General features: G+C 46.4%; 1 protein-coding gene across 1 annotated transcript; it reads left to right on the top strand.

Annotated features, from left to right (window-relative positions):
* The first annotated feature begins 14842 nt into the window (after positions 1-14842).
* LOC146189815 (dol-P-Glc:Glc(2)Man(9)GlcNAc(2)-PP-Dol alpha-1,2-glucosyltransferase-like) lies at positions 14843-16828 on the top strand. Its single transcript, XM_084605351.1, has one exon. It carries the CDS (start codon positions 14868-14870, stop codon positions 16398-16400), a length of 1533 nt encoding a protein of 510 aa, XP_084461477.1. The 5' UTR covers positions 14843-14867; the 3' UTR covers positions 16401-16828.
* Positions 16829-27101: the final 10273 nt, after the last annotated feature.

Here is a 27101-nt window from a genome sequence, read left to right as displayed (position 1 = left end):
TTCTTCTTCTTCCACAGTGCCACAGTGCCACAGTGACACGGTGCCACGGTGACACAGTGCCACGCCGACGGCTTGAAAACATAGCGCAGGGCAGCTTTCGCTACAATACACGAACACGTCATTTTACGCAGTGTCACGGTTAGGTGTGGTGCCCCACCGAAGCTGAGGAGGTTGCTATCTCTTTAGCGACTATCGGCGCAACTCCACACGCGTACACACCGACTCGCAAGCGGAATTTAGAAATTTTTCTAATTGCAAGGTTACCCTGAGCGCAGCGCGTATTCTCGAAACCACCAAGCACAAGCCAGAAAAAAAAAAAAAGAATCAGCTTGGGTACTTGCTCATTTTCCGCCCAACGAGCTAGAATACTCAAACATGGTCATTACAATATGTAGGTGTATACTGCAGCACCACAGACTCGAACCTAGAACGTATCCCTTTTTTGCTAAAGGCCTCAGCCAAAAGAAATTATGGGGTACACTTAAATGTCCGATTATAAGGGTATGGCGCGATAGCTAAGCTATCTAGCTAAGCTAGCCTGTCATTTGACATGCATATATAAAGGCCCGCTTTAAGCAAGCTGTGTGAACGTGCCTGCTTGGCCTGCTAGTAGCGTGTATGATTAGACCTCCAAGAGCACTGGAATATTGATTCTTATTCCGCCTTCATACCTTAAATGAGAAACTTGAGTTGGCAGCTCCCTACTTTCTAGTATCATGTGGCCTCGTAAACTCGCACAAACCATCGAAAAACTGACATATGGAGCTGAAACGTGGAGGCAAACCAAGAGGGTTCTACTTAAGTTGAGGACAACCCAGATGGCTATGGAACGAAAAATGGTAGGGGTAACATTAAGAGATAGGAAGCGTGCAGAGTGGGTCAGAGAAAGAACTCAAGTTACTGACATTCTAGTGGAAATCAAGAAGAAGAAATGGGCATGGGCAGGACATGTAGTGCGGAGAGAGGATAACCGATGGTCGCTTAGGGTAACAAATTGGATTCCAAGGGAAGGAAAGCGTAGCAAGGGGCGGTAGAAAGTTAGGGAGGCGGATGAGGTTAAGAAGTTCGCAGGGGTCACGTGGATGCAGCTAGCACTGAACCAGGTTAATTGGAGAAATATGGGAGAGGCCTTCGCCCTGCAGTGGGTATAGTCACGCTGATGATGATGGTGATGATGATGATCATCATCATCATGATCATGATGCCAGCGTCATGCTCATGAATTTTCCCTCACGAAGCCGACGATACCGAGGCCATGTTTTTGTACTCTTTATCAGGTTCCATCTACGTTCCGGTTATAAGTGGAACTTTTTAAAAGTTCCACTTATTACTTGAACTTTTTTAAAGTTTTACTTAAAACTGCAACTTCTTTTAATGTTCCACTTTTTATAACCGGAACCTATGTCTAACTATAGGTTAAGGAGCGTAGTAAGGGGGCCTGTAACGCTATCACGCTAGCAAAAGCACCAATTTAACTGGAGGCGACTGCAAACACCCTTCAACTTTGCGCCTTTAACCACATGTCTATAGATTGCAAGCCACGGCCAGTTTTGAGGGCTAAAGGCGGAAATTTGTTACATGGTACGGGCGTGCCAAGGGAATCCGGAAATCATACTGATAACCCATCTCACGACTGCAGGGCTGTGAGATGGCTTTATCCAGCGTAAATCTAGCGACGAGGAGCAACTCCTTGAGAGAGAGACAGAGAAGGAGAGCGAACAGTAACGCAGCCAATGAAACACCTGAATAGAGCCCCTATACCCACATCTATGTCGCTCCCAAACTGTCTATTAAACATTTTTGGCGCCACTCTCGACAAAGCGAGTTTGCTCTGATTGAGTATGTTCATTCAGAATTGATGCTTTCACGCCCGTTTTCACTAGAAGAAGAATTAATATCAGCTTTTGCATTTAAAAATTCCCATTCGTCATCCAAAATAATAATGCAACATCGCGTTGGCTCGCGAATTGCAATCAAGATCTACGGCTGCTGGCTCCTGGTTTGTGCATGCCAACTGAGGTCATTCTAGACGAAAAAAAAATACAAACCAGTTCTAAGGCACGTGTGATTGTTGATATGCATAGCCCATTGGCATTGCTAAAAATAGACGCATATATAAGAATTGACATATGCCGGGTGTTCTACATATCTCCAACATCCGTTCTACGGGGCATAGCATCCAACGTAATGCGTGTGCGGATTATGCCGTCGACTTTGAGAGGTTGCCGGATTGACAAGGTTTTATTCATATGGTGCAGAAGCTACCACACTGTTTAGACTAGCAGTAAATCGTCAACGTGATTCGGTGGCTATACTTTTCTTTTTAATTTTTTTTGTAGCTTCGAACTTCTTTATTCCAGCTGCTTTTCTGCTGCCAGCTTGTAAAAAATACTTTCCTGTCATCCTTCCGGCTCGTGCATCAATAAAAAACCATTTTGAAAACACCCCTATCTAATTTCGCTGGTTTTCTTTCGTTGAAAGCGTACACCCAGTAAGGCAACATTCCTCTCGAGGCCTGTAGCCTCCACCCGCCAGTATATTTCCTTGTACGCTTCGAGACAAGTTGTGACCCATCAATGCATATGAATTGATGATACCCCATGGGAAAAATTCCCGGGTGCCGCATAAGCTTCCTTGCGTGCGACATTGCGATAACATCTCTGTCCTGGGCATCCAATGGCTCCATCGCCGTTAGTATGACAACACCTGGAAATTTTAGAGATGTCTGGGCATGCAGTGGTGCCATCTCATTAAGCTGTCATTGATAGCCATAGTCATAATTTTTAATATTTTTTTATTACACACATAGTCGTAGTTATTCGTGGTCATAATTATTCATAGTAATAGTTAGTCATTGTGATAGTTGGTCGCAGTCATAGTTAGACATAGTCATAATCATGGTTAGTCATAGCCATAGTAATGGTTAGTATTAATCATAGTCATAGTCATGGCCGAAATATGTCTAACCATGGCGGTGAAAACTATCCCTATTGCTAACCATGACTATGACTAGTTAAATCGTAATTATAGGCCATTGATATCATTATTATCGATCTTTGGGTGATTGACAGGTACGAAGGACGTTTTCCGGTAACACTTTTTGATCACACTTTCTGGTCGCACTTTCTGAACACATCAAGCATGGACTATTGCTTTAAAAACAAATAAATATATTTTTGGCCTGTGGCACCACATCACGCACAGTGAGCTGAAGCTTAACAGTAACGGGTGTATGATCGTTCGAAGAAATGGCTACGCCATGGGAACTGCTCTCGAAAAAAGTCGACAGCATTTTATTTCCGGTTGCTCAGTGTTGCTCTTCTTCCTGCTGTTTAACATATCTTTTTTTTTTTTTTTTTTTTTTTTTTTACAGGTGCTGCCTACCTCATACAAGGTCTTGGGCAGAAGAGGGTTGGCAAACGATACAAAAGGAAACAAGAATTTAAAAAGAACGAAGCGAAAATGTGAACTCGAGAGCTGAAAATGTACACTCGGAAAAAAAAAAAAAAGAATCAGCAACGAAAATAGAGACTCAAGAACTTCTTTCGCAATAAAAACATTCGTGCTACGAGCACATACAAAGCACTGGCCTCTCTTGACAAAAACAATTTATCATAAAAAGAAATCAGTCTTCAAAAACAGGCACGTTTCCGTATACACAAAGCTGTAACACGACAAATAAAGCTCGTTAAAAGGCTGTTACAAAACGTAGAGGCAAATACTGTAGCAAACTACAGTACTTTTTTAAGGTCGGTCTCACATGCTTCCGCTGCCAATAGCCATTTTCCGAAATGTTTCTGCTATTGCGCTAGTTCACCCGCTTATGACAGAAATGAGAAAGGCATATTTTCGTTTCAGCATGCGTTAAAAAAACATAGCTTGTAAAGATTTTTTTTGTTCGTCTTGCCCGTGTGCATGATGTATTTGTAACAAAAAAAGCAATTCTTCCGCGGCATTCGAATGAAAAGATCATCTTCGCGCCTACTTTGCGGCTTTGACTACCGGGGATAGCGTAATTAGAACCGGCACTAGAAAAACAAAAAAGATAAGTTAAAATATATTATATTAAAGCTTCAATAGCTTACTTTAAGACTGAGCGAACCAGGGCATTTTAGACATATTTTTTACGCTAGTATATTTTGTTAAGTGTGAAATATAGCTTTGAGCTGAACTTTGTCGTTTAGTTTTTGTTGCTCAGAATGGTTGCAAAAAATGCGGCCCACGAAGAAGATCTGTTACTGAAAAGCCAAACATCCGTCTGTCGCGTTCGTTCAAAATAACCGTTACGCTATGGCTGTTTTTCTGAAGAAAGTTGTCACCAATTCCTGGCTTACTTTTCCGAGCCCGTTCACCCCCTGACAAATAGTGATTCCGATAGCATCAACACTGTAGTTCTAAGCTTACAGTACGGAACGAATAAGGTAAATGCAGGTCTTATCACCTCTAGCGATGCCAGAAGCACGACTAGAGGTATATCATGTACCACCGAAACATTTTTCGTTTCATTCTATACGAGTACACTTGTGATGCCCTGGTAAATTCACCACGCAGTCATTCTCACGTAACGGCGCGGATTGGGAAAAGCTCCCACATGTTTTTTTATGATGCTCGACTTGCAATCTGCGGAGCCACTCCAGTCTCGCTTTGACTGTGCTTGCATAGCTTCCAGAGTTATGTTTTTATGTACAAAAGCGATGTATTTTTCCTATCAGTAAAATATCCCAGCTCTTTTCTTTTTTCAATAATATTCCCTACAGTGTTGTCGAGAAAACGTCAACGCATGCGAAATACAAAAGGCGTTAGTGTGTTAATCGGTGTCAAAAATACTCGGGAAGCCAAAATTAATCATCTCTTCTCCGCTATGGCTTCTCTCATAACCTATATGACGCTTTCGACTGTTAAATCTATAAACATCACATAAACAAAACGACATGTACAGACGGTCTCGCCCTATGTTTGTCTGTTAATTGCAGTCTTCTCTTTCAATTCAAAACATCTGTTTATTAACACGAGGCGCAAGCTAGTCCTAGTATCGGCCATATTGCCCCATCTCACGTCTGTCATTTGTACATTACCGAAATCATCGAAAAAGCATCGCACCAAAGCAGCGAGGTCCCATGATGCATGTCCGCTACAAAACTTCAATGTTTCTGGACTCGCGTTTACGTAAATTTCAGTATCATATAAAATTGTCACCTGAAAGTGTTGTTTTCGAAAACATTATAGCAGAAGGTGACTCTGTTTCCAGCAGACAACAGACAGGAAGCCAAAATGCATGGGCGAGTTGAAACTCGCTCAGCTGAATAAGAGGAGTCTCAATTTCGGCAAAATTTTCCTGTTGGTACAACAGCTCAACGTGAAATAGCATAGCTGCAATAACATCGCACAAAACGGGCGTGCCGTACAGGTGGTGGAGCACACGAGCGCTAACGTTCAGCAGGGTCTTGTAGTTGTAAAGTAGTTTACTGCACTGAAGAGGGAGTCGTTGCGGCCCCAAATGCGGAGGAGCCAGCATAGTGACCAAACCTGAACCTTGTTTCGTATAACGTCTTGTGGATCAAATCGCGCTTGCCATAGCGTCTGTAACTCTCCTGAAAAGGTGATTATCCTCTTCAGCATCTGTGATGGCGGAGATAAAAGAAATAAAACACTACAAAAGGCAGTTATGGATTGGTTTGGTTTTTGGGGTCTAACGTCCCAAAGCGACTCAGGCTTTCATAGACGCCGTAGTGGAGGGCTCTGGAAGTTTAGACCACCCGGAGACCTTTAACGCGCACTGACATCGCACAGCACGCGGGCGCCTTGCTTTTCGCCTCCCTCGAAAAGCAGCTGCCGCGACGAGGGTTCGATCCCGAATCCTTGGGCGCAGCAGTCGAGCGAGCGAAAGCAGTTAATTACGTCAATGCTTTCGCCATAATGCGCGGGAAGTCTTAAGAGAACACGGAACGACGAAAAAGAGAGCGTGCTTCCAAGAAACTTTTTTTTTTTTGAAAATCGGCCAATTTCGAATGATCTGTTACTGCTAGTGTATCCCATTAACAGATCAGAATATAACGAGAGGTACTCAGGACAGGCAGGTCAGGTAGTGGCAGTGTAAATATGGCGCCATTTGCTTTCTCATGCTCGCACACAAGAACAAATTCTGCATCTACCATAGCACGCGACAATTAAACTTTTGACTCTTTCGTGCCCTTAGGTGTTCTTACATATCAGAAGTCCCCTCCACCCCTTATGTCTGTCGCACACAGCTAGCGGATCTCCGGCAGCAATCCTCTATCATGCACTGATCCCCACCCGACTTCACAATATCCGATATCAGGCAGCTAGAACTATCCATGGTATCCAATATTTCAAAATTTCTGAGGCGTTTCACAGCTGCGCCTGGCTACGGAGTTTGACGTATAAAAACCCGTATGCACTTCGATAGTGAGGTTCTCCATGGGTGATGAAGTTGACCTTGATCTTGTGTACTGCGCGCGGCATCTTCAACGGCTGCGACAAGCTTCGGACTCCTAAATCATTGCTTCGCGTGAAGTAGCCCCTCAGCGTAAGAATGAAGCTTGAAGGCATAAGCGTGCGCCGGAGACACCTGTATAGCGGGCAGAACGTCTCGTCAAGCGGCGACGTCAAGAAGCGGAGTGACAGAAACACCGAGCCGATGCCGAACCCCTATGCGGCAACAAGAAGAACGCCGGGAAGAATCACAAGACGCAAAGAAGAGTGAGTGAGTGAGTGAGTGAGTGAGTGAGTGAGTGAGTGAGTGAGTGAGTGAGTGAGTGAGTGAGTGAGTGAGTGAGTGAGTGAGTGAGTGAGTGAGTGAGTGAGTGAACTTTATTAACTGCTCGGGGATCGCCTCTTCAGCCGAGGCTGACGAGCGGTTGGCGCCCCCCAGTCCAGGGCACCACTGGCTTTCGCCAGTTTGCGGGCTCCTGTGACCAGGTAGAGCAGAGCCTCCGGGTCAGAGCGGGCCAGCAAAGCCTCCCACTGTCTTTCATTTGGGTTTTCAATTTTTTGTAGTTGATGTGAGCTGCATTCCCATGTTGTGTGGTACAGGGTAGGGGTCTTCCCGCACCACGGGCACTCGTCTCTGAAGAAGACGCGCCGGATGATCGAATACACCATTCGGCCGGTGGCCAGCGCACCTACACACATTAACCATTAACGCATTAATTACTTAGCTGCTATAGCCGGCATAGCCAAACAAATGCTAAACCAAAGCTAAACCGAGCTAAACGTATAGCTCTCGCTGCATATATCCTGGCCTAGCTGAGCTAAGCCACCCCCATTTTATTGCCATCTCGTAATCAGATTGAGGCCTCCTTGTAGTACGCGCATTTTATTAGAAGGGCACACTAGGCAATCGAGCATGTCGTTTATTTATGGCGCTGTCCCTACGTCTATTACGAGCAATAGCAGAGCAGGCAAGGATAGTCAAAGATGCTACTATTTTTTTCTTGCCCGATTGTTAGACTGAAATTGTTCCCCTGTGTACTTATATCTCGCTTTAGTGCAGCCGCCCGTATGTAACTACAGTATTGGTCAAAGAACCTAGGAATTGAGTAACTAAAAATGCGGTGCTACTTATTGATCTCTATCCAAAGCTGCACACTTGTGCGGCGGCAACGATGAAACAACACCACGAAGGAAATATTTGCAGGTGTCCATGCGGTAACGGTAGGATTGTGTCACCTCAGCCTTTAGGTGTAATCTAAAATGGAAAAGAAAAGGAAAGCGGGTCACTCCACTCAACAGCGCTGTAAGAATAATGACGTCCTTTTTTATTTTCTCTCAGTACGCCTAAAGCTTCGCACGCATGAGACTAGGGTGCGTACAAGGTTGTGAAAAAAGGTTCCTTCCATTGCTAAGCCTTCCCACTGACGTCAAGGACAGTGATGCTATATACACAGTACAGCACGAGTCTTTCTTTACATCTACGCGTTGCGATGTTAAATGATTTCTTGTTTTTTTCTTGCAAATTGTTGGCACAAAAAGCAAAAAAAAAAAAAGCAAGGTCGACACGTGGCAAAGCTCCTTTTAACGAGGCCGAACGAACTAAGCATCTGCTTTGGAACATTCGTACACGCACGGCGGGCGGGGAGTAAACGTAACAAACATCCTTGAGAGAATCTGCGTCACTGCGGACGCAGATCATGACGCTGTTGTTTTGTAATGCCCTGCTTAGCCTTTATGGGGCACAAATAAATAAATGAATGAATCAATTAATGAATAAATAAAAAAATATATAAATTTCACGCTTTGGCAGACTAATAAAGCTGTGCAGGTGTTCGCGCCGCTACTATGTCTACGCACTCTCCTTTCGCAGTTTTCTCTACTAAATCTACGCAATTTCGCTACATGCATTATCTGTCATCATCATCATCATCATCAGCCTGACTATACCCACTTCAGGGTGAAGGCCTTTCCCTTATTTCTGCAATTAACCCGGTTCTGTGCTAGCTGCACCCACTTGACCCCTGCGAACTTAATCTCATCCGCCCACCTCACTTTCTGCCGCCCCCTGCTACGCTTTCCTTCCCTTGGAATCCAGTTTGTTACCCTCAGCGACCATCGGTTATCCTCTCTTCGCACTACATGTCCTGCCCATGCCCATTTCTTCCTCTTGATTTCCGCTAGAATGTCAGTAACTTGAGTTATTTCTCTAACCCACTCCGCACGCTTCCTATCTCTTAATTTTACCCCTACCACTTTTTGTTCCATAGCCCTCTGGGTTGTCCTCAACTTAAGTAGAACCCTCTTGGTTAGCCTCCACGTTTCAGCCCCATAGGTGAGTACAGGTAAGATGCAACTGTTGTATACTCTCCTCTTTAGCGATACCGGTAAGCTGCTAGTCATAATCTGCGAGTGCTTGCCAAATGCGCTCCATCCCATATTCTTCTTATTTTCTTTTCATGGTCCGGATCTGCGGTTACTACCTGTCCTAAGTAGACATATTCGCCTACTACTTCGGTTACCCTCTAAGTAAAGCTGCAACTGATACGAATGGCACAGGCATCGTGGCGAGCAGGTAACTTCGAGAAGACCATTCCGGGATATATCGGATTTAATCTTCTCATGCATGTTATCTGCTTAGCAAAGGACTGATGGCACGTTTCTCATTTTTGTTTTCCCCTTCCACATCACTAAAACAAGGCTCGCCCGCGATGTGTTCAATACTGTTTTTTAGTAACAAGGAAACGTACAATTTCATCTCAAGGTTCATTCTATGCGGCCAACATAATTTCGTTGGTAATATGCTTACCACGTTGACTGAGTTTTGACCAACTGGCTTGAATGTTCGCGAAGACAGGACGCGGTGAAAAGAGCACGTAGAAACAGCACTTTTATTTATTTCACCATGCGCTATACGTCCACGTAAGTGCGTCCCATATACAATGCGTTTCACTTCTGACATTATGAAAGCGTCTCGTCCTCGGCTACTCTCACAAGTAGAAAACGTTGCGCAACAAGCAACGCCCCGCAGTCCACCGCAAAAATCCGAAACACAGAAGGGATACAGGGGAAGCAGAGAAAAGCAGAAAATTGGCTTCTGCTTAAAAAGACAAGAAAAAAGAAAAAAAGAAATCGGTGAGCGGAACTGAAAGCGCTATATGAACATTTTCGTTCCAGGAGTCGGCTGGGTTACACCACTAGAAGCCGACGTTAAATACGGAGGGGGGGGGGGGGGGGGGAGAATGAAGAGAAAACGAAAGCTGCCACATGCGTGCTGTCGCGGTGGTTCCGAAGGACACAGACTGTAGCAGAGCTGCAAACTGAATAGACGCTTGTTCGGCGCATACTGCACAGGCAGCACTTCGTTCTGAACAGTCTTCTTGTTATTATTTTTTTTTTGTGTGGCTAAAATGCGCGATGTCGCGGGAGAGTTTGAACATAGATATAACAAACACATTACGTGCAAACCGGCGCGAGCCACTTTTTTTTTTCTCGACCGGTATCCGCGCATACGTTTGCAGGTGCTCTCGTAACATATTTGGTCCAGGTAGCGAAGGACGCTTACTGGTTCCGCAATCTGCGACATTTGAGCGTATACATTTAGAAACAGATGCACGTATGGCGTTAGCGACAGACCGCGCGTTCAACGCAAGCAGCGGAAATTTCGAGCTTAATTGAATGCGTAATAAAGCTCACAGAACGTTCAACATTGTGTCACTATGCCACAGGAAGTCCCGTTCCGCCATTATTCGTGCATGCGGAAGAACTCTAAACGGGCGTACTAAGAACAAAGCGATTCGATAAACTTTGCTCATGTCCTCTTCGAAAACTAAATCTAGTGAGCTTGCCCAGCGTTTCGTCCAGTATGGGGCGGAAATGAAAGGCAGAAGAAGAAAGGAAACGTGCGCGCAGCAGTGAATAACCTTGTGGTTCATTTCCAACAAATGTTTCAGGAGCTAATCCGTGCTACACCTTTTTTTTTTTTTTTTTATCCTGCCATATTCTATGTAAGGTACTGATTCATGTATCAGGTACCTCCTCATTGGCTTTCACTTCAAGAAGATTTCATAGCACTCGCGGACAGACACCTAGCCTTGCAAAGAATAGAGCTTACCTCCGCAGGAATACATGTAGACAGCAATATCCCACAGTAATGATGAAAATAACAACATGCGGAGTTGTAAGCGCATATATGTATACTTAGTACGATGCGATTTATTACCGAGGCTGTAATGCGCGCAGTGCACTCTATTTCGTGCGGCCAACCGAAGGATGCTGAATAAAGTGCGTATATTAAAACGAAGCTAGGAGTAAAGGTTAGCAATGCTAGCAAAGTGATCTCGGGAGAATATGAAAATAAAGAGGAAAAATAAGTCGCGTACTGCACCCCCACATTTCCTCGTTATGTCCCGCCGGGGTGGCGCAGTTGTTACGGCGCTCGACTACTGTTCCTAAAGACGCGGGATCGCATCCCGGCCTTGGCGGCCGCTTTTCGTTGGAGGCGGAAAGCAAGGCGCCCTTGTGCTGTGCGATGTCAGTACACATTAAAGAACCCCAGGTGGTCTAAATTTCCGGAGTCCTCCACTACGGCGTCTCTCATAGCCTGAGTAGGTTTGGGACGTTAAACCCCATAAACCAAACCAAACATTTCCACGTTATCACCGGATTTATCTTCCTCGCGGTACTTTATGCTCGTCTTTTGTTCTCGGTTTCGGTTTGGTTTAGAAAAAAAAGCTTCGAATTTCCACGCGGTACACCGCTTCAGAAAAGTTTTTCTTCGTTTAAATAAATAACATAGTAGCGTGTTCATCCCGGCTTCGAAATCTCCACTGAGAATAACCGCCAAATGCGAAAATTAAAGATTTGACTCACAGGTTTTGGTTAATTGGGTAGTTAATTAGAGGAGTTTTGGAGAATACTCTGTCCGCCGCGGCAGTGTTTGTTACTGCAAATATAACATATATATATATATATATATATATATATATATATATATATATATATATATATATATATATATATATATATATATATATATATATATACATAATGGACAATAATATATACATAATGGACAATATATATATATATATACATAATGGACAATAAGTCCATTATGTGACCCTTTTTCCAAGCATTTCACCCCAGAAGAGCCGAGCACCAGGCCGGAGGAAAGCTTGTACCCATTGAAAAACCGGTGGGTAACCGGCGGCACCAGGGATCGAACCCGGTACCTCCCGAATGCGAGGCGGATGCTCTACCACAAGGCCACCGCTTCGGTTAAGGGCCACATAATGGGCTGTTGCCGCGCAAGGCGGACTTATTGTTGTCCGATGGCGGAACGAATCACTGCCACATCGGCGCAACTATTTGGGCCGTGACCCCTTTTCCCAAGCATTTCACCCCAGAAGAGCCGAGCACCAGGCCGGGGGACAGCTTGTACCCATTTTATAACCGGTGGGTACCCGGCGGCACCAGGGATCGAACCCGGTACCTCCCGAATGCGAGGCGGATGCTCTACCACAAGGCCACCGCTTCGGTAAATATATATATATATATATATATATATATATATATATATATATATATATATTACCTTGAGCTTGCTATATGGAATTTTTGAAAACGGTTACTGAAATAATCGGTAGGTGCTTTTTGGCCCATGGGTGCCCCTCTATTCTTAGCGCCCTAGCTCTCGCCACACTTGTCAGCCGTGCCTACACACGAAATCTTCGCCGCGGGGCAGGCGAAGACAAACGCCGGTTGCGTTCTCCTCGTTCGACTCCACCATATCGCACGGCGTGGGGAAAAAGTCGGGAAGAAGGGAGGTCTGGGAAGCAGAGGAAGAAAAGGTCGCACGGAGTCTTTTTCCTTTAGGTGGCACTGACATATGTCTGGCATTGACATACGTACGTACATATGTCTTGAAATCGTGTTCGTTTTGAATAACCGTTCCAATGTGGCTTATTATAGTTTTACCATACTACCAAGTGTGCTGCACTCAACACGTACCACCGCTTCTTCATGCTTACTTCTTATTTATCGCTTTTCAATATTTGCAATATCAAGATGGAACCTATGTTATCGGGCTAAAAGATTGTCTTCGTCACTTTACTTCAGGGAGCTACCCAAGCTAGTCGGACCACTTTATTAAGCCCTGTTGAATTTTGCATTGATGCTGATGACAAAGATATAATTTGTTATTTTCACACAGTCTGATGACTTTACCGAAGGACGAACACCATTTAATCTTTGCTTCAACTACATATATTCTTGCGTAAAGCTATTCCATTCATGTTCTATTCGATTTTCTTGCTATTTTATTTGCATTCGACTCCATGTTTGCTTAAACTATTCGATTCGACTTAGAAGAATAACTGTTGCATACCTTTGCTTGCGTGTGTTCCTTATACCACTCCCACCTAGACATATGCCTGTAGTTTCTTGTAAGTAAATAAATAAATAGGTCCATAAATACATTGTTTCTGTGCATAATGCACAAGCTTTGTACTACAGCTTGTATTCTGGATCTTGGGTGTAAACATCTCAAGTTTGAAAATCGCCAAAATATCTACAAGATAACGCCAATGTAGTAGAAAAAAAAAAATATTTTTGTTCCGGCGTGACCCATTTTCTAAATAAAAGACGCACTTCAATACTAGTCCCATGCTCTAGGCAACCGTCAATAAGTTTCCCTTAATGGTGCATGATAGCCATAGTTGCTTATGCGCTATAAAACGTGACGTAACTAACTTCTTCTTAAGCTTAATTAGAGTGTGCTGTCCAAAGAGAACACAACCAGACTAATATATCCTGCAAACCTCAGCGCAGTCAATGAGAAATCCAACCGCGGCGAGTTGCTACAATCAGTAATATTTGGCGAGGCAGAGACTCCCTTTATGTCCTGGTTTTCATTTGTTCATGGGCTCCTCACGGAAGATACTAATGACCTTTTCATTCAGCAGGATGCGGTATAGTTGTCCCATATTCGACGGATGAGGCTATAACATCGTGCATTTCTTCCGGTGCATGCTAGCACTAACTGTCATTGCTAGCAGTTTGTACATAAAAAAGGTGCATTGATTACGCAAGGAAAAATATGTGAATTTCGAGTTTCAATTGTTGTATCCTGAGTGTTTGAAATAAAAAAGGCGGTAGCACTGTTTGCACTGAAGGTTTCCTTAGGTTGAAGTAATTTTAAGCTTTCTTTTCTTGTTACTTTATTGACTTATAACCAAGCCGGTTAGGGACGAAAATGCCCTTTGCAGGTTATTATTTACATCACAGGACCACGTGTGATGTCAACGTGGAGACAACGTAAGCGGTATATAAAACAGGACGTGCATAACAAACTATTTAGCTGGCGAAAACAATGGTACAATAAACAAAGAGGAAGTGCCAGAATTTAGAACATACGGCGTCTACCATTGCCGCGCACAACGCACGCAGCACCATGAGTAAAAACATAATCTGTGAATGAAAAAACAAAAAAAAAACAGTGACATTGCGGCACCAAGATAAATGAAATATCGCAGAGCCTGGAATACTATTACATCGTAATGGTGACAAAAAGAGCAATCACACCAGGCAAGAAAATGTCTCTTCTTTGAGGGTAAACACTCCTAGCGAATAGTCACATGTAGTTTCTCGACATAAACTATCATATAATATTAATGTGTTCCCGATCTTTTACACTGTGAACTGTTTTAGAACACATCGACATATAACTGAAGGAGCTCGGAGGCTTATGGAGCAGCACTTCGGTACTTCTCAGCACGTCAGCAACAGAAAAGGTGAAATCAACAGAAAACACAATGATACAAATTGGCTGCAATTGCTTTAAAAAGACTGCATCCCACAAACGCAGTAAAAAGAAAGCTGCATAGTCATGTACACAGTTATTAACCATTAACGGTAGCCTCGATAAAATTTTTTGAGCTGGACAGTGGTTCATCTCTAAAAAATTCACACCGACAATGGATCCTAGATTTAAAAGAGTCAGAGGCCTTTGCTATGGACAGGCACGTCCCGTATCTCTCGAATCTTTCATTGATCGGGCAAGGAAACGTTCGGAAATGTTTTAAGCTCAAAAACCGCAACCCGCAAAAAAAAAATCGAAAATCCTAAATGACAAACGGTTTGAATTATCATCGGCATCTGCTCTTATTGCACACCCACGCACGCGCTTCCTGTAAGGCCTTCATCACCGCATATGGTTTCTTTCGCGCCAGCTGGATGGATAGGGAGCCAGCGAGCAACGGAACGGGGAACGGGGTGCATTCGGAACGGCGGTTGTTGTGACGGTACTCCCACCTGCTAGTTGCCATTCCCGGCCTGCACGCCAGTATAAAGGGCGAGCTTAACCTCGACGTTCTCTCGGTTTCATGCCAGCCACCGGTTTGGTCGCAGCAGCGACGATGTACTCCTGGGAAGGGCTTAGGGCCCCCTTAACCGAACATGCAACCTTCTGGGCTACCCTGTGTGCCATCTCGCTCTCCTCCATGGCCGTATCACTCATGATCTTCAAGGTCGAACCCGCGCCCTTCATGGACGAAATCTGGCACGTTCCTATGGCGTCCAACTACTGCGCCGGCAACTATAGCCACTGGGACGAAGAGGTGACCACACTTCCAGGCGTCTACGCGCTCTCCATGGCTTTACTCTTCATTTTGGGTTTCTTCAGCTCGGCGAATCTCTGCACGGTGTACGTCCTGCGCTGCACCAACATGCTCGTCGGGCTAGGCAACTGGATGGCCGCTTACGCCATTGCTATCGAGCTAGCGGGGCAAGGCGCTCCGCGTGCCCGACTCGTCCTGGTGACCGCCGCTGTCAACACGCTGCCCATACTGCACTCCCTGACGCACGTATACTACACCGACCCAGGGAGCGTTTTTTTCTTGCTCCTCATGTACCTCTCGCACCTCCACCGGCGGCACTGGCTGGCTGCGATGTTCGGCGCCGTCTCGATATTCTTCCGACAGTCCTCTGTCCTCTGGGTGGCCATGACGGCCGGGTCTATGCTCCTGGACAAACTTGAGACGTGTTTCCAGCTGCAGCGATGGTATTTGAAAAAGACCTGCGATGTAAATGGTGTCTCCAACGGTGTGGCCAACGATGTGACCAATGGTGTGGCCAACGGCGTCGTCAAGGGTGCCACAAATTCCGTCATGAGCAGTGTCTCCAATGGCTGTCCAGCGAACTCACGCGGCCCTCCGGAGCACAGCAAAGAGCGAGTCCGCATCATCCGGACGCGGCTCGCCGAGGATTTCTGCGCGGTCCTAAAGGACAGCGTGGGCTACGCACTGGTGTGTCTCTGCTTCGTGGCTTTCGTGGTCTACAACGATGGTATCGTGGTAGGTGACCGCAAACATCACCAAGTGTGCTTCCACCCACCACAGATGGGCTACTTCCTGGTCTTCACACTGCTGCACGCTGCACCACACATGTTCAGGCTTTCAGTCATTGCAGACTTCGCCAACAGCGTCGCTCGTAGACCGCTCTTGTACGCCGTGCTTGGACTGGCGTCCGTGCTGGCCGTACAGAACCACACGCATCTTCATCCATACACGCTTCTGGACAGCCGTCATCTGACGTTCCACGTCTGGACGCACATCTTGGGCAGAGGTGTCCTGATGCGCTTGTGTCTTGTTCCCGTCTATATCTACGCTGGCTATGCACTGCTGAATCGACTGCGGCACACCAGGATTCTTTGGCGGGTGCTCTTCGTCGCATGCACTTTCGCTGCTACATCGTTTCATCAAATGCTCGAGTTCCGCTACTTCATCGTTCCATACGTGTTCTTCCGCCTTCATGTGAAGAATGAGACCAACCGAGAGCTCCTCATCGAACTGGTTCTAAATACGATCGTATATTGCGTGATGCTTTATATGTTCCTTGCTCGTACTATTGTGTGGAACATTGATGGTTCGGCGCAGAGTTTTTTCTGGTAGTCCAATTTTTATATTTCAGCACAAAGTCCAGAACGGTATTCTTTTTTTTTTTTTGAACCTTCTTCTTTTCGCTCGCGCTTGCATTCTTTCGAGCATGTTTTACACACTTTTTGCAAGAGCTGAACATGACTTTCAGTGGCAACGATTTCATAGTTCGGGTCGTAAGCCCCGTGTGGTTGACAAACGGCTAGTATTCATGCTTATGATGGAGTCCTCTCAGCGGTACAAGTTATTCAGCTTCACATGTCGGTTACTAGCAGAAACGTTATGAAAACAAATCAGCACAATTAGGAGCGCACTTTTCCATCAGTGCAGTGGTGCAATTAGCACTTCATCTTCCGACACGTATGGCAAAAGCTATAATCTTCCTCTCCAGGAACGCTTCTGTCCCTTCGTATTTTTATGCATTGATTATTTACCGCCTTATCAAGGAGTGTGTCGCCTATTTTGTTGCATTTTAAGATCGCCTTCACTCAAAACTTGTTTTGAAGCGAGATGAATCGGAAAGCGAGATCAGAAGTTGGGATACTGCACCCCTGGAGAGAATGCAATTACACTTTCTACGCTACTCCTGGCGTCGACATGTCAAAAATATTACGGAAAACATTTTTGCTGAACATTGCAGTGTTGCGTTCCACAATTTCTTGGCATTATAGTGGGATCCGCAGTCGGTGCGGCATGCAAGAAGTCGCATGATTTAACTGCTCTCTTTAAAGTCACGTGCATTGCGTCGACAACTCGCATATCGTATAGCAAGCATCGCGATTACTCAAGTTAGACCATGGGCCCCAAACATTCACGAGCAGCTCTTACATACGAAGCACTTTGATAATTTTGTCCCCGTGTTCCTGGCGCTGTTTGCAGCTCCCACTGTAGTCCTAATGAACTTGAAGCAGGATAAGATTCCGTAGCCTCTTGCACGGCTTCGCGCGAACGCGGCTCACATGTGCTACTGAATGTGCTTGTTACTTACGTGTCACACTTTTGCTGATGTGGTATATAAACAAGCTTTGTTCACATTGAAGAAGTTGTGTGCTCATTTGTAGGCAAGGCGCATTTCTCGCCCCGTATGAAAAATACGTCTTCGTGTTTTTAGCGCGGCTATCACACTATACGGAGCACTCCTCATACTTTCAAGTTGGTTTGGACCAGCCACTGGTGTAAACATTATGGGGGATGCTGGAACCTAATAACAGTCATGTTCCAGTGAAGAGCAAGAGCCACTTGGTAAGTCTGGATCCTCCTCTCAGTGATTTGTTTCAACACGGTAAGTAGACCGTGCATGAAGATATTTTTTCAGGTTGACTATATAAATCGGCGTCAATGTTCCTCTAACTTCAATGCCTTCTCAATTGAACAAAAATGACAACTCTTCATGTATTCTGAAGGTGTGACGTCATGTTTGTTGTTGTTGTTGTTGTGACTGTAGGAAGAAGGAAAAAAATTCATGGGTCTGCTACTGGCTCTGTAGCTGAGCCACCTCCGCTGTCTCGTGCAGACAGAAGAGAAAATAGAGAAGGAAGAAAAGGAAGAGGGAGAGAAAGACGTGCGCCGCAACAACAGCCGTCGTCTACCACCGAAGCGGTGGCGGGTGCAATGACGGCCTACAACAGATAAAAATTCGGTGGCAGTCTAGCCCCCGCGGCAAGCGGCGGTGACCTACCTGTCCCAGCCCCTTCAGGGGACGTTCCAGAGGACCTACTTTGGGGTGTACCCAGCAACCAATCGTAATATCGACACGACCGTGTATACCTATGACACTACATGACCTTCGTGGGATATGCAGAGCTCTTCAACGCGAGGGGTAACCGCCGCATTCAACCTTTGCTGCGACTGGGTGAGACGCACCATCGTGAGACGCCCCAAAAAGCTTCGAAACGTCTCCTGCGCACAAACACGCCTGTGTAGGGAGAAATGAACTCTTTACGAGGTTTCCGGAATTTTTATGCCGCAGGTTAAGGAGAAGAGCTTTTTTCGACTGGGGGCAAAAATCCCGACTATGGCGAGGCACCCCACCGCATACAAAATACAAAAATACCAAATACAAAATACAAAATAAAAATACAAAATACAAAAAAATGCGAACAGTGGACCTGATGCCAATACGGAAATAATTTTCCAATGATGTTTTGAAACCCTTTGGAAATACGGTAGCTGCGGCCACTCCTACCTGACATCTGTTTCTCGAGCTCCTTTCTTATAAGAACTCCGCGAACAAGGAAAACCAAGAAGTCGTCAGCACTGTGATTCTCTCTGAGCGACATCCTGCCTCCAAGTCGACGACAAACGTTGGCACTGTCAGAGCTCCCTGTTTTGTTGCTAGATACATTATTGCCACTTATATACAACGTACATAACGCTGCAGTCCTTTAAGTTGCCTGTTGAACATTCACCCTCATCAGGACTATAAGCCATACATCTCCAATTCACTCTATCCTATGCAACATGCCCCTAATTCCCCAAAACTTCCTCATTTTATCTACACCTGACCTTCTGAGGCCTCGTGCAGTGCTGGTCGTCTCCTACGATCTCTCCTGCTATCTTTATCGAACCCGACCTCGGCGGCTGCGTTTCGATGGAGGCGAAATGAAGAGGTGTCCGTGTGCTGTGCGATGTCGTTAAAGATCCCTAGGTGGTCGAAATTACTCCGTAGCCCTCCACTACGGCTCCTCTTTCTTTCAACTTTCACTCCCACCTTCCTCCCTTCCCTTACGGCGCGGTTGAGGTGTCCACAGAAAACAAGTGAGACAGTTACCGCGCCATTCCCTTCCTACAAATAAATCAGTTCCGCTATCCTTAGCATCCATCAGTTGTCTGTTGTCTCCGCTTTACATATACCATTAAATTTAACGGTGGGCAACAGAAAACACAGCCAGCCTAGGCACCAACCCAAGCTCGAGTAGCGCGGCGGCACTTCGTCGTTCTCCTCGTCGTCTTCCTGAGATTCGGCCGTCTTGTTCACTACAGTTACCATGGAAGCGAAGAGGAGCTACCCCCCCTGGAGACATATGGCGAAGGCAAAAGGAGCGGCTCGTATACCTTGAGGCTGTTGACGTGTACAGCTCCTCGGCCGCGATGACGCATATCCGTAAAGGTGGTGAGCGGCTCCACGATGTAATTTATTGTGGTGATTTGGTTGACGATGCGATAAGGGCCATGGTATATTTTTCTTTATTGCGTATTTAAAAATCTCTTTTTAGACACACAAACAGATACGAAACAAACACAGAACATGGGAAAAAAAAAACCACGCCAAGAAGGGCAGAGGTATGCGCTGCGAAATTTTGAAGACAATCCTGGTGGTCTTCCAGGAACCCATAGCCAAACATTGGATCCTGTAGGAAAAACGTGCGGCGTCTGATCTTTGGCGTGACAATGTTTTTGAAGGCCGTGGTATTCCGGTGTACAAGATCGGGGGTCAACTGACTACATTCCTCCACATGCTTTGTACTTCTGAAAGGGGAGTGCAAACGAGAGCAAAGCACGAAATATGCGGCTTTATCCAGTCGCCTAAAGCCGTGACTGTTTCGTTAAATGCGGTGACACACTCAAAACATGCAGTTAGCTTACATTCAAGACAAAGACAACGCCTCAAAAAACATGGCTGAGTAGCTAAAAACCAAGGACCTTATTCTATACTTAGATGTTGCCCGCCAAGGTGGCGCAGTGGTTACGGCGCTCGACTACTGTTTTTCAAGGATGCGGGTTCGAATCCCGGCCTCGACGGCCGTTTTTCGGTGCAGGCGAAAAGCAAGGAGCCCGTGTGCTGTGCGATGTCAGTGCACGTTATAGAACCCCCACGTGGCCGCAATTTCCTGAGCCCTCCACTACGGCGTCTCTCATAGCATCAGTGGCTTTGGGACGTTAAACCCCACAAACCAAACCAAACCAAACAAATATTACTTAGATGTATAACGCGAAAAGTAAAAAAAAAACATTATGGGAGGGCATGTGACACTTGGCAAGACGAAATAAATGAGCGAATCCATACAGATTGTATAGTGCCATATTAGTTTAGAGAGAAGCAATTGCTCACTTAACTCACAGAGCCGCGACCCCAGCGTTGAGTTGAGGCCAATTGGGTGCAGCGTATAGTGAACTAGAATAAGAGTATTCTAGTTCACTATTAGGCGCGAGGACATACCGTGGCGCCACCTCTCGGGAGCGGCCACGTGACGAACTAAGTGGGATAACGCGCGTTGAACGACTGCTGTAAGATGCTCTCTAAAGCAGTTCAGTTGCGCGTTAACATTAAATTCATTTATTTATTTAATATACACCTTGGTCTGGGCTTGTATAAGCTTATTTTGAGATATTAGACCCACTCATTCGGCAAGAAAGCACGTCACTGAATCAGAGTTGTCGAAGTTGGCGAGCTTTACATACGACGACGCGCACTGATTCTGCGACAGAACCAGTCAGATTTAAACGGTCACTGAACAGGTAATAGGATTACTCTGCAAGAGCAGATTGTCAGTAGCCTTACAGAGGCTGAGAACCTTCGCCTACTGCCGGCGGAAGCGGCACCGTTCGCCTGCTCCCTTGAATCAGACAAATTTTACTGTGGGGATGACATGGATTAATTTTTAACAAGTGTCAATGATCCTTCCTTTCTCTGGGAACGTGCTGCTTCATGAAGAAGCCACCATCTTTCCCATTCTTCCAGCAATAATATCGTTAGCTTCACAAGTGACAAGCGCAAATTAAAACGCGCGCGCCGTTTCTTCTGCCGCTCACAGAACTGTTTAGCGCCAACTCCATGGACGAAATTTTGCTCGCTGAAATGTCCGCTGCGCACTTCATGAGAATGATTACTCGCTTTTTTGCCCATTCAAATCTTGATTAAGGAAGATTCTCTGAGCTTATGTTTCGGGTACCAATGGGAGCTTGCGCCGGGTTTTTTCGCTTACTTCCGGGTGCAGAGCAGTAACGGATCGTCAACAACTTAAAAAAAACTTCAGCAGCCTCAGTAACAATGCAAGATCAAAAACGGCAAGGCTATCACTATTTATCAACCAAAACTACATATATCATCATCATCATCATCATCAGCCTGATTATACCCACTGCAGGGCGAAGGCCTCTCCCATATTTCTCCACTTAACCCGGTTCTGTGCTAGCTGCATCCACTTGACCCCTGCGAACTTCTTAATCTCATCCGCCCACCTAACTTTCTGCCGCCCCCTGCTACGCTTTCCTTCCCTTGGAATCCAGTTTGTTACCCTCAGCATCGGTTATCCTCTCTTCGCACTACATGTCCTGCCCATGTCCATTTCTTCTTCTTAATTTTCACTAGAATGTCGGTAACTTGAGTTATTTATCTGACCCACTCTGCCCGCTTTCTATCTCTTAATGTTACCCTTACCATTTTTCGTTCCATAGCCCTCTGGATTGTCCTCAACTTAAGCAGAACTCACTTTGTTAGCCTCCACGTTTCAGCCCCATATGTGTGTACACGCAAGATGCAACTGTTGTATACTTTCCTCTTGAGCGATACCGGTAAGCTGCTAGTCATAGTCTGCGAGTGCTTGCCAAATGCGCTCCATCCCAATCTTATTCTTATTTCCTTTTCATGGTCCGGATCTGCGGTTACTACCTGTCCTAAGTAGACATATTCGCCTACTACTTCCAGTATTTCGCTACCTAATGTAACCTGCTGTTCCTTCCCGAGGCTGTTGAACATTACCTTAGTTTTCTGCATATTGATTTTCAAGCCTACCTTTCTACTTTTCCTGTCTAGGTCATCAATCATTATCTGCAGTTCATCCCCCGAGTTGCTTAGCAAGGCATTGTCATATATAAGCGCGACTATTAGCTTTTAAAACGCACAAATTCAATCGAGCATCTGCTTCAGCAGCAGTATGAGGAGTCACGTGATCCCACTTACTCCCCTAAGTCGACACTAGCGCCGTTCGCTCTACCTTCCTCCGCGCCGCATCTCGATTCGCGGACGGCATTAAAACAACCGCCATGCCCAAGTGTGCTGCTCCAGAAAGCGCAAAAGGCGCGAGCCGTAGAAAAACACACGACGATATACGCAGGTGTCCGCTGACGGGGCTGGGGCAGGTAGGTCACCGCCGCTTGCGGCGGGGGCTAGCCTGCCACCGAAATTTTATCTGTTGTAGGGGGAATCGCTAGGGAGAGCCGAAGCGAGCGGACGCGCTTCACATGGGCTCCGCGAATTTTGGCTTTTTCGGCAGCCTGTCGATCTTGCTTTCCTGGCTTTTGTGCTCAATCGACGGCAGAAGAGAAGAGGACCACGAGGATACCATTTTTTCGGCAAGTGGGACTTTATTTTGCCATTTTTTGACTTTGTTTGTTCGACGCAGCAAGTAGCTGAGTTGAGCTTAACGGCGCTAAGCCTAAAACGGCCGACCGGGCCCACGGCGTCCCTACCGGGGGATCGTTTGCCGCTCGTGGTCGTGCGAAAGCTGTGAATCATGGATATTGTGGAAGGAAACACGATTACACCGGAGGAATTTTCGGAACCAGGACAATGGTTCACGAGCGAAGGAGGAAGGTACGTGCCGCTAGAGAAGAGCGGGCAGAAAACTGCGAAACAGCGAGCCCAGGAAAAGCAAGCACGCAGGAAAATGGCGGCCAAGTCGATCGAGCGTCAGCAGACGCGCATTCCAGATAGCGCCGAGAAAATTGTTCTCCGGCCTCGTGGAGGCCTACTTAGGCTTACCAAATATGGAACAGCACATCTCACTGACATCATCAAAATGTCGGCGGGGATCAATCCACGCGAAGAGAAGGAAGATATAATAATTCCAAATATGAAGCAGCACTCCGTTCTGGTCATCACTACAAGTGCGGAGAGGAAGCTGAAGTACGTGAGCGTGAAACACCTCATGTTCGACGGTGAAAAAGTGGACACTTCTACCTACGTGGCCACCCCCGAGCACTGCGGCAAGGGAGTCATCCACGGGGTTCCGCTCGGATATTCTGTTGAAGAAATTCTATACCGCCTAGATCGCAAGGACAACCCCGAGATTCGAGGCGTCCGCAGGCTGGGCAAAGATTCCAAGTCGATCTTCATTCTCTTCAAGGAGAAAGAAGTGCCAAGATGGATTTATCTCAACGGGACGCCGCACAGGTGCCAGCTGTACCGCAAAAAATACGAAGTATGCGTCGCCTGTGGCCGACTCGGTCATCGCGAGGACGTGTGCCCGGATCCGACGAACGTCAAGTGCCGTGGCTGCGGCCTCGAGAACCCGTCAAGAGAACACAAATGTGAACCAACATGCCAGCTCTGCGGCAAAGGCCATGCCCTAGGAGACCCCAAGTGTCGAGAACTTTTCCGCACTCCCTACGAAGTGAAGAAGCGACATTGAAGATGGAACATGCAGCGACGACTGGTGGGGGACATCAGAGTCGAAAAAGCGAACCGAAAGTAAAAGAAGACTTCGAATTCCGCGAGGACTCTTTCCCGATTCTGGAAACGAAACAGGGCAGACCATCGCCGCCGCCCAGAGACCGCTCCGATTCTTGTGCCAGGGGCCAGTCCAGGGGACGCTCAAGCTCAAGGGATACTGCCAACGCATGGAGACGAGGTAGGAGCAAGGAACGTACGGGTGTGAGTTTTGCGGGCAAGGTCTCCCAGGAAAATAATCACAGGGGTAAACGAGACGAGGAAATTGAGAAATTAAAGCAAATGATCGAAAACTTAACGGGGATAGTCGAATCGCAGCGTTCCGAGATCCAAAACTTAAAGAAATCACAGAGGCAGGCAACACCTCCTCCGCAACAACCCATTAGACAAACGACCTCCCAAGCGGTACGTCAACAGCCGCAGGGACAGGATAAGATGGTCACAGAGCCGTCCCTCCCACCACCGGTGAAACGCAAAATTCAAGACACCGACCCTATTCAGGCTATGGAGAAAAGGATGGAAAATTTGGAAAGGTTAGATGCCAAGATGAGTGAATTTATGAATCATATCAACATCCAAATTCAAGCTGTCCTCGGGGCAGTTCAGAAACAGGCCGAGGAATGCCAAAGGTTAAGGAATGAGATGGCCGCCATAAACGGGTGGCAACAAAATATAGAACAGGTCGTCTTGCAACTGCAAAATGGCCAGGCGCGCAAATGAAAATCAAATCTGGCAGTGGAACTGTCGCGGCTTCCGGCGCAAGCGGCCGATTCTGCAACAGTACCTTTTGCTATTAGATGAGACTCCATTGGCAATTGCTCTCCAAGAAACCGGGGGGCCCGCAAAATTGTCGGGATATCAGGCATTTCATAGTGGCAGGGGAGAGAAATCCTCGGTCACAACACTCGTGAAAAGAAACATTGCAGCCATTGAACACGATCTAGAGTCGAGAGAGATCGAGAACGTGTTTGTAGAAGTTTTAACCGGAAAACAGAAAGAAACTAGTCTATTCATTCTAAATTTATACAGCTCACCCAGGCAAAGGAAGGTGAGGTTCAGAGCTCTGCTTCGCAAGGCCCTCAAAATTTCAAACAACCAGCCACTGTTGATAGTGGGGGACTTTAATGCACATCACCAGGAATGGGGGTACCCGCACCAGTGCCCAAAAGGTAGACAGCTGTGGGAGGATACGCATGACCTATGGCTTACTTTGCACACGGACCCCGACAGCCCAACGAGGGTGGGCAATAGCGTCAGTAAGGATACATCCCCAGACCTAACATTCTCGAAAAACGTAAAAGGTCTAGAACGGCATAATTCGGATCAAAATTTTGGCAGCGACCACTACATAATTGTCTCAACACTGAGGAAAGGCGTTAAAACACGCCGGGCTCGCGCGCCGGCCGTCGTTGAGTGGGATGAATTTAGAGATATCAGGAGGGCTCAGGAACTAGAGCCCATCAGAAGCATCGAGGAATGGGCGACGGCGCTCAAATCGGACGTTAGAGAGGCAACAAAATTGCTCGAAGGTGATAACACCCCGGAGATTGCGGACAGCCGTCTTCTGCATATGTGGGAAGCTAAGCAGAGCATGGAGCGTCGTCTCAAAAAGCAGAAATGGAACCGCAACCTCAGAAGAAGGATTGCGCGACATAATAAGGAAATCGAAGACTATACTTTCAAATTATGCGAACAAAATTGGGACAACAAGTGTGACGAAATGGAGGGGAGCATGAACCTCTCCAAGACGTAGAGCTTCCTCCGGCACTTGTTGGACCCAGACAACTCGAAGACGCAATCTGGTACAAGATTGGCAAAAGTGAGGCACGCTTTTGAAGGGAACGATGATGATTTCATGAACAAATTGATTGAGACGTATGTGGGGGAAACTTCACGAACCCCACTTCCTGACTATGGTGGAGCGCCTAACGAGGCGCTGGACGCCCCCATCACAGAAGCGGAAGTGAGGGCGGAGATTGTAAGACTTAAAACGAAGTCGGCTCCAGGCCCTGACGGAGTAACGAACAAAATGCTCAGGAACCTAGATGATGACTCCATTAGGTATCTAACGGAGTATATGCAGGAATGTTGAGAAAAAGGCGAGCTCCCACAACAGTGGAAGACGGCAAGCATTATTTTAATACCAAAACCAGGGAAGCCTCCTCAACTAGCAAATTTACGACCAATTTCCTTAACCTCATGCGTAGGGAAATTGATGGAGCACGTCGCCCAGACCAGACTGATGAGTTTCATGGAGCAGGGTGATCTGCGGCCACATGAGATGGTCGGGTTCCGTCCTCACTTGTGTACGCAGGACGTCATGCTCCAAATCAAACATGACATAATAGACTCAAAGTCTAAAGATGCGAAAGCAATTTTGGGGCTCGACCTCACGAAGGCTTTCGACAACGTAAAACATGAGGCGGTCCTGGAAGGGCTGAACAAGATTAATGTAGGTACCAGGACATATCGGTACATCAGGGACTTTCTGACAAGTAGAACGGCCTGCATGAAGTTCCAGACGCTGGAATCCCCCGCAATAGAGCTAGGGAGTAAGGGTACGCCCCAGGGATCAGTGCTGTCCCCCCTACTCTTCAACGTGGCTATGAGGGAACTCCCCGAGCAATTGGCAAAGCTCGAAGGATTAAAATTTGGTATATATGCGGATGATATCACCCTTTGGGTCAACCGGGGAAGTGATTCGTGCGTCGAAAACCTGCTCCAAGCCGCCACCGACATTATAGTCGATTACGCGGCAGAGAGAGGCCTAGCGTGCTCGCCGCAGAAATCAGAATTGTTTATACACAATCCGAAGCACTTAAGGTGCAAGGCACCGTCGGAGATCAAAATTAAAGTGGCGGGTAACGAGGTACCAATAGTCGAGCAAACCAGAATCTTGGGCTTGATTCTCCAGTCACACGGACATAATGGCGAGACCATCAAGAGGCTGGAGAATCACGCGATGCAGACTCTGAGCCTAATTAGGCGGGTGGCCAACAGAGGCCGAGGGTTAAAGGAAAAAAATTCGATGAAACTGATACAGGCCTATATCTTCAGCCGAGTGAGCTACGCAACGCCGTATCTAGATTTGAAAGCGGTGGAAAAAGAAAAAATTGAGTCTCTAATTAGAAAATGCGTAAAAAGAGCGCTGGGACTGCCCATATGCACATCCACAGAGAGATTGATGGCTCTAGGGGTACACAAAACATGGGCAGAACTTGCGGAAGCGGTGCGAACCTCTCAAATTGAGAGACTTAGCACCACGAAGACAGGAAGAGTCATTTTGACGAAAGTTGGAATAAATCCGGATAGAGGTCCCACGGTCA

This window comes from Amblyomma maculatum, chromosome 5 (assembly GCF_055883805.1).
Source record: "Amblyomma maculatum isolate TAMU_Amacu chromosome 5, ASM5588380v1, whole genome shotgun sequence".
In the NCBI taxonomy this organism is placed as follows: domain Eukaryota; kingdom Metazoa; phylum Arthropoda; class Arachnida; order Ixodida; family Ixodidae; genus Amblyomma; species Amblyomma maculatum.
Note: the sequence above shows the minus strand (reverse complement) of the source record. Positions and strands in the feature narration are given on the sequence as shown.

Coding starts and splice junctions, on each gene's coding strand:
- LOC146189815 (XM_084605351.1), top strand. CDS start 14,868: ATGTACTCCTGGGAAGGGCTTAGGGCCCCCTTAACCGAACATGCAACC.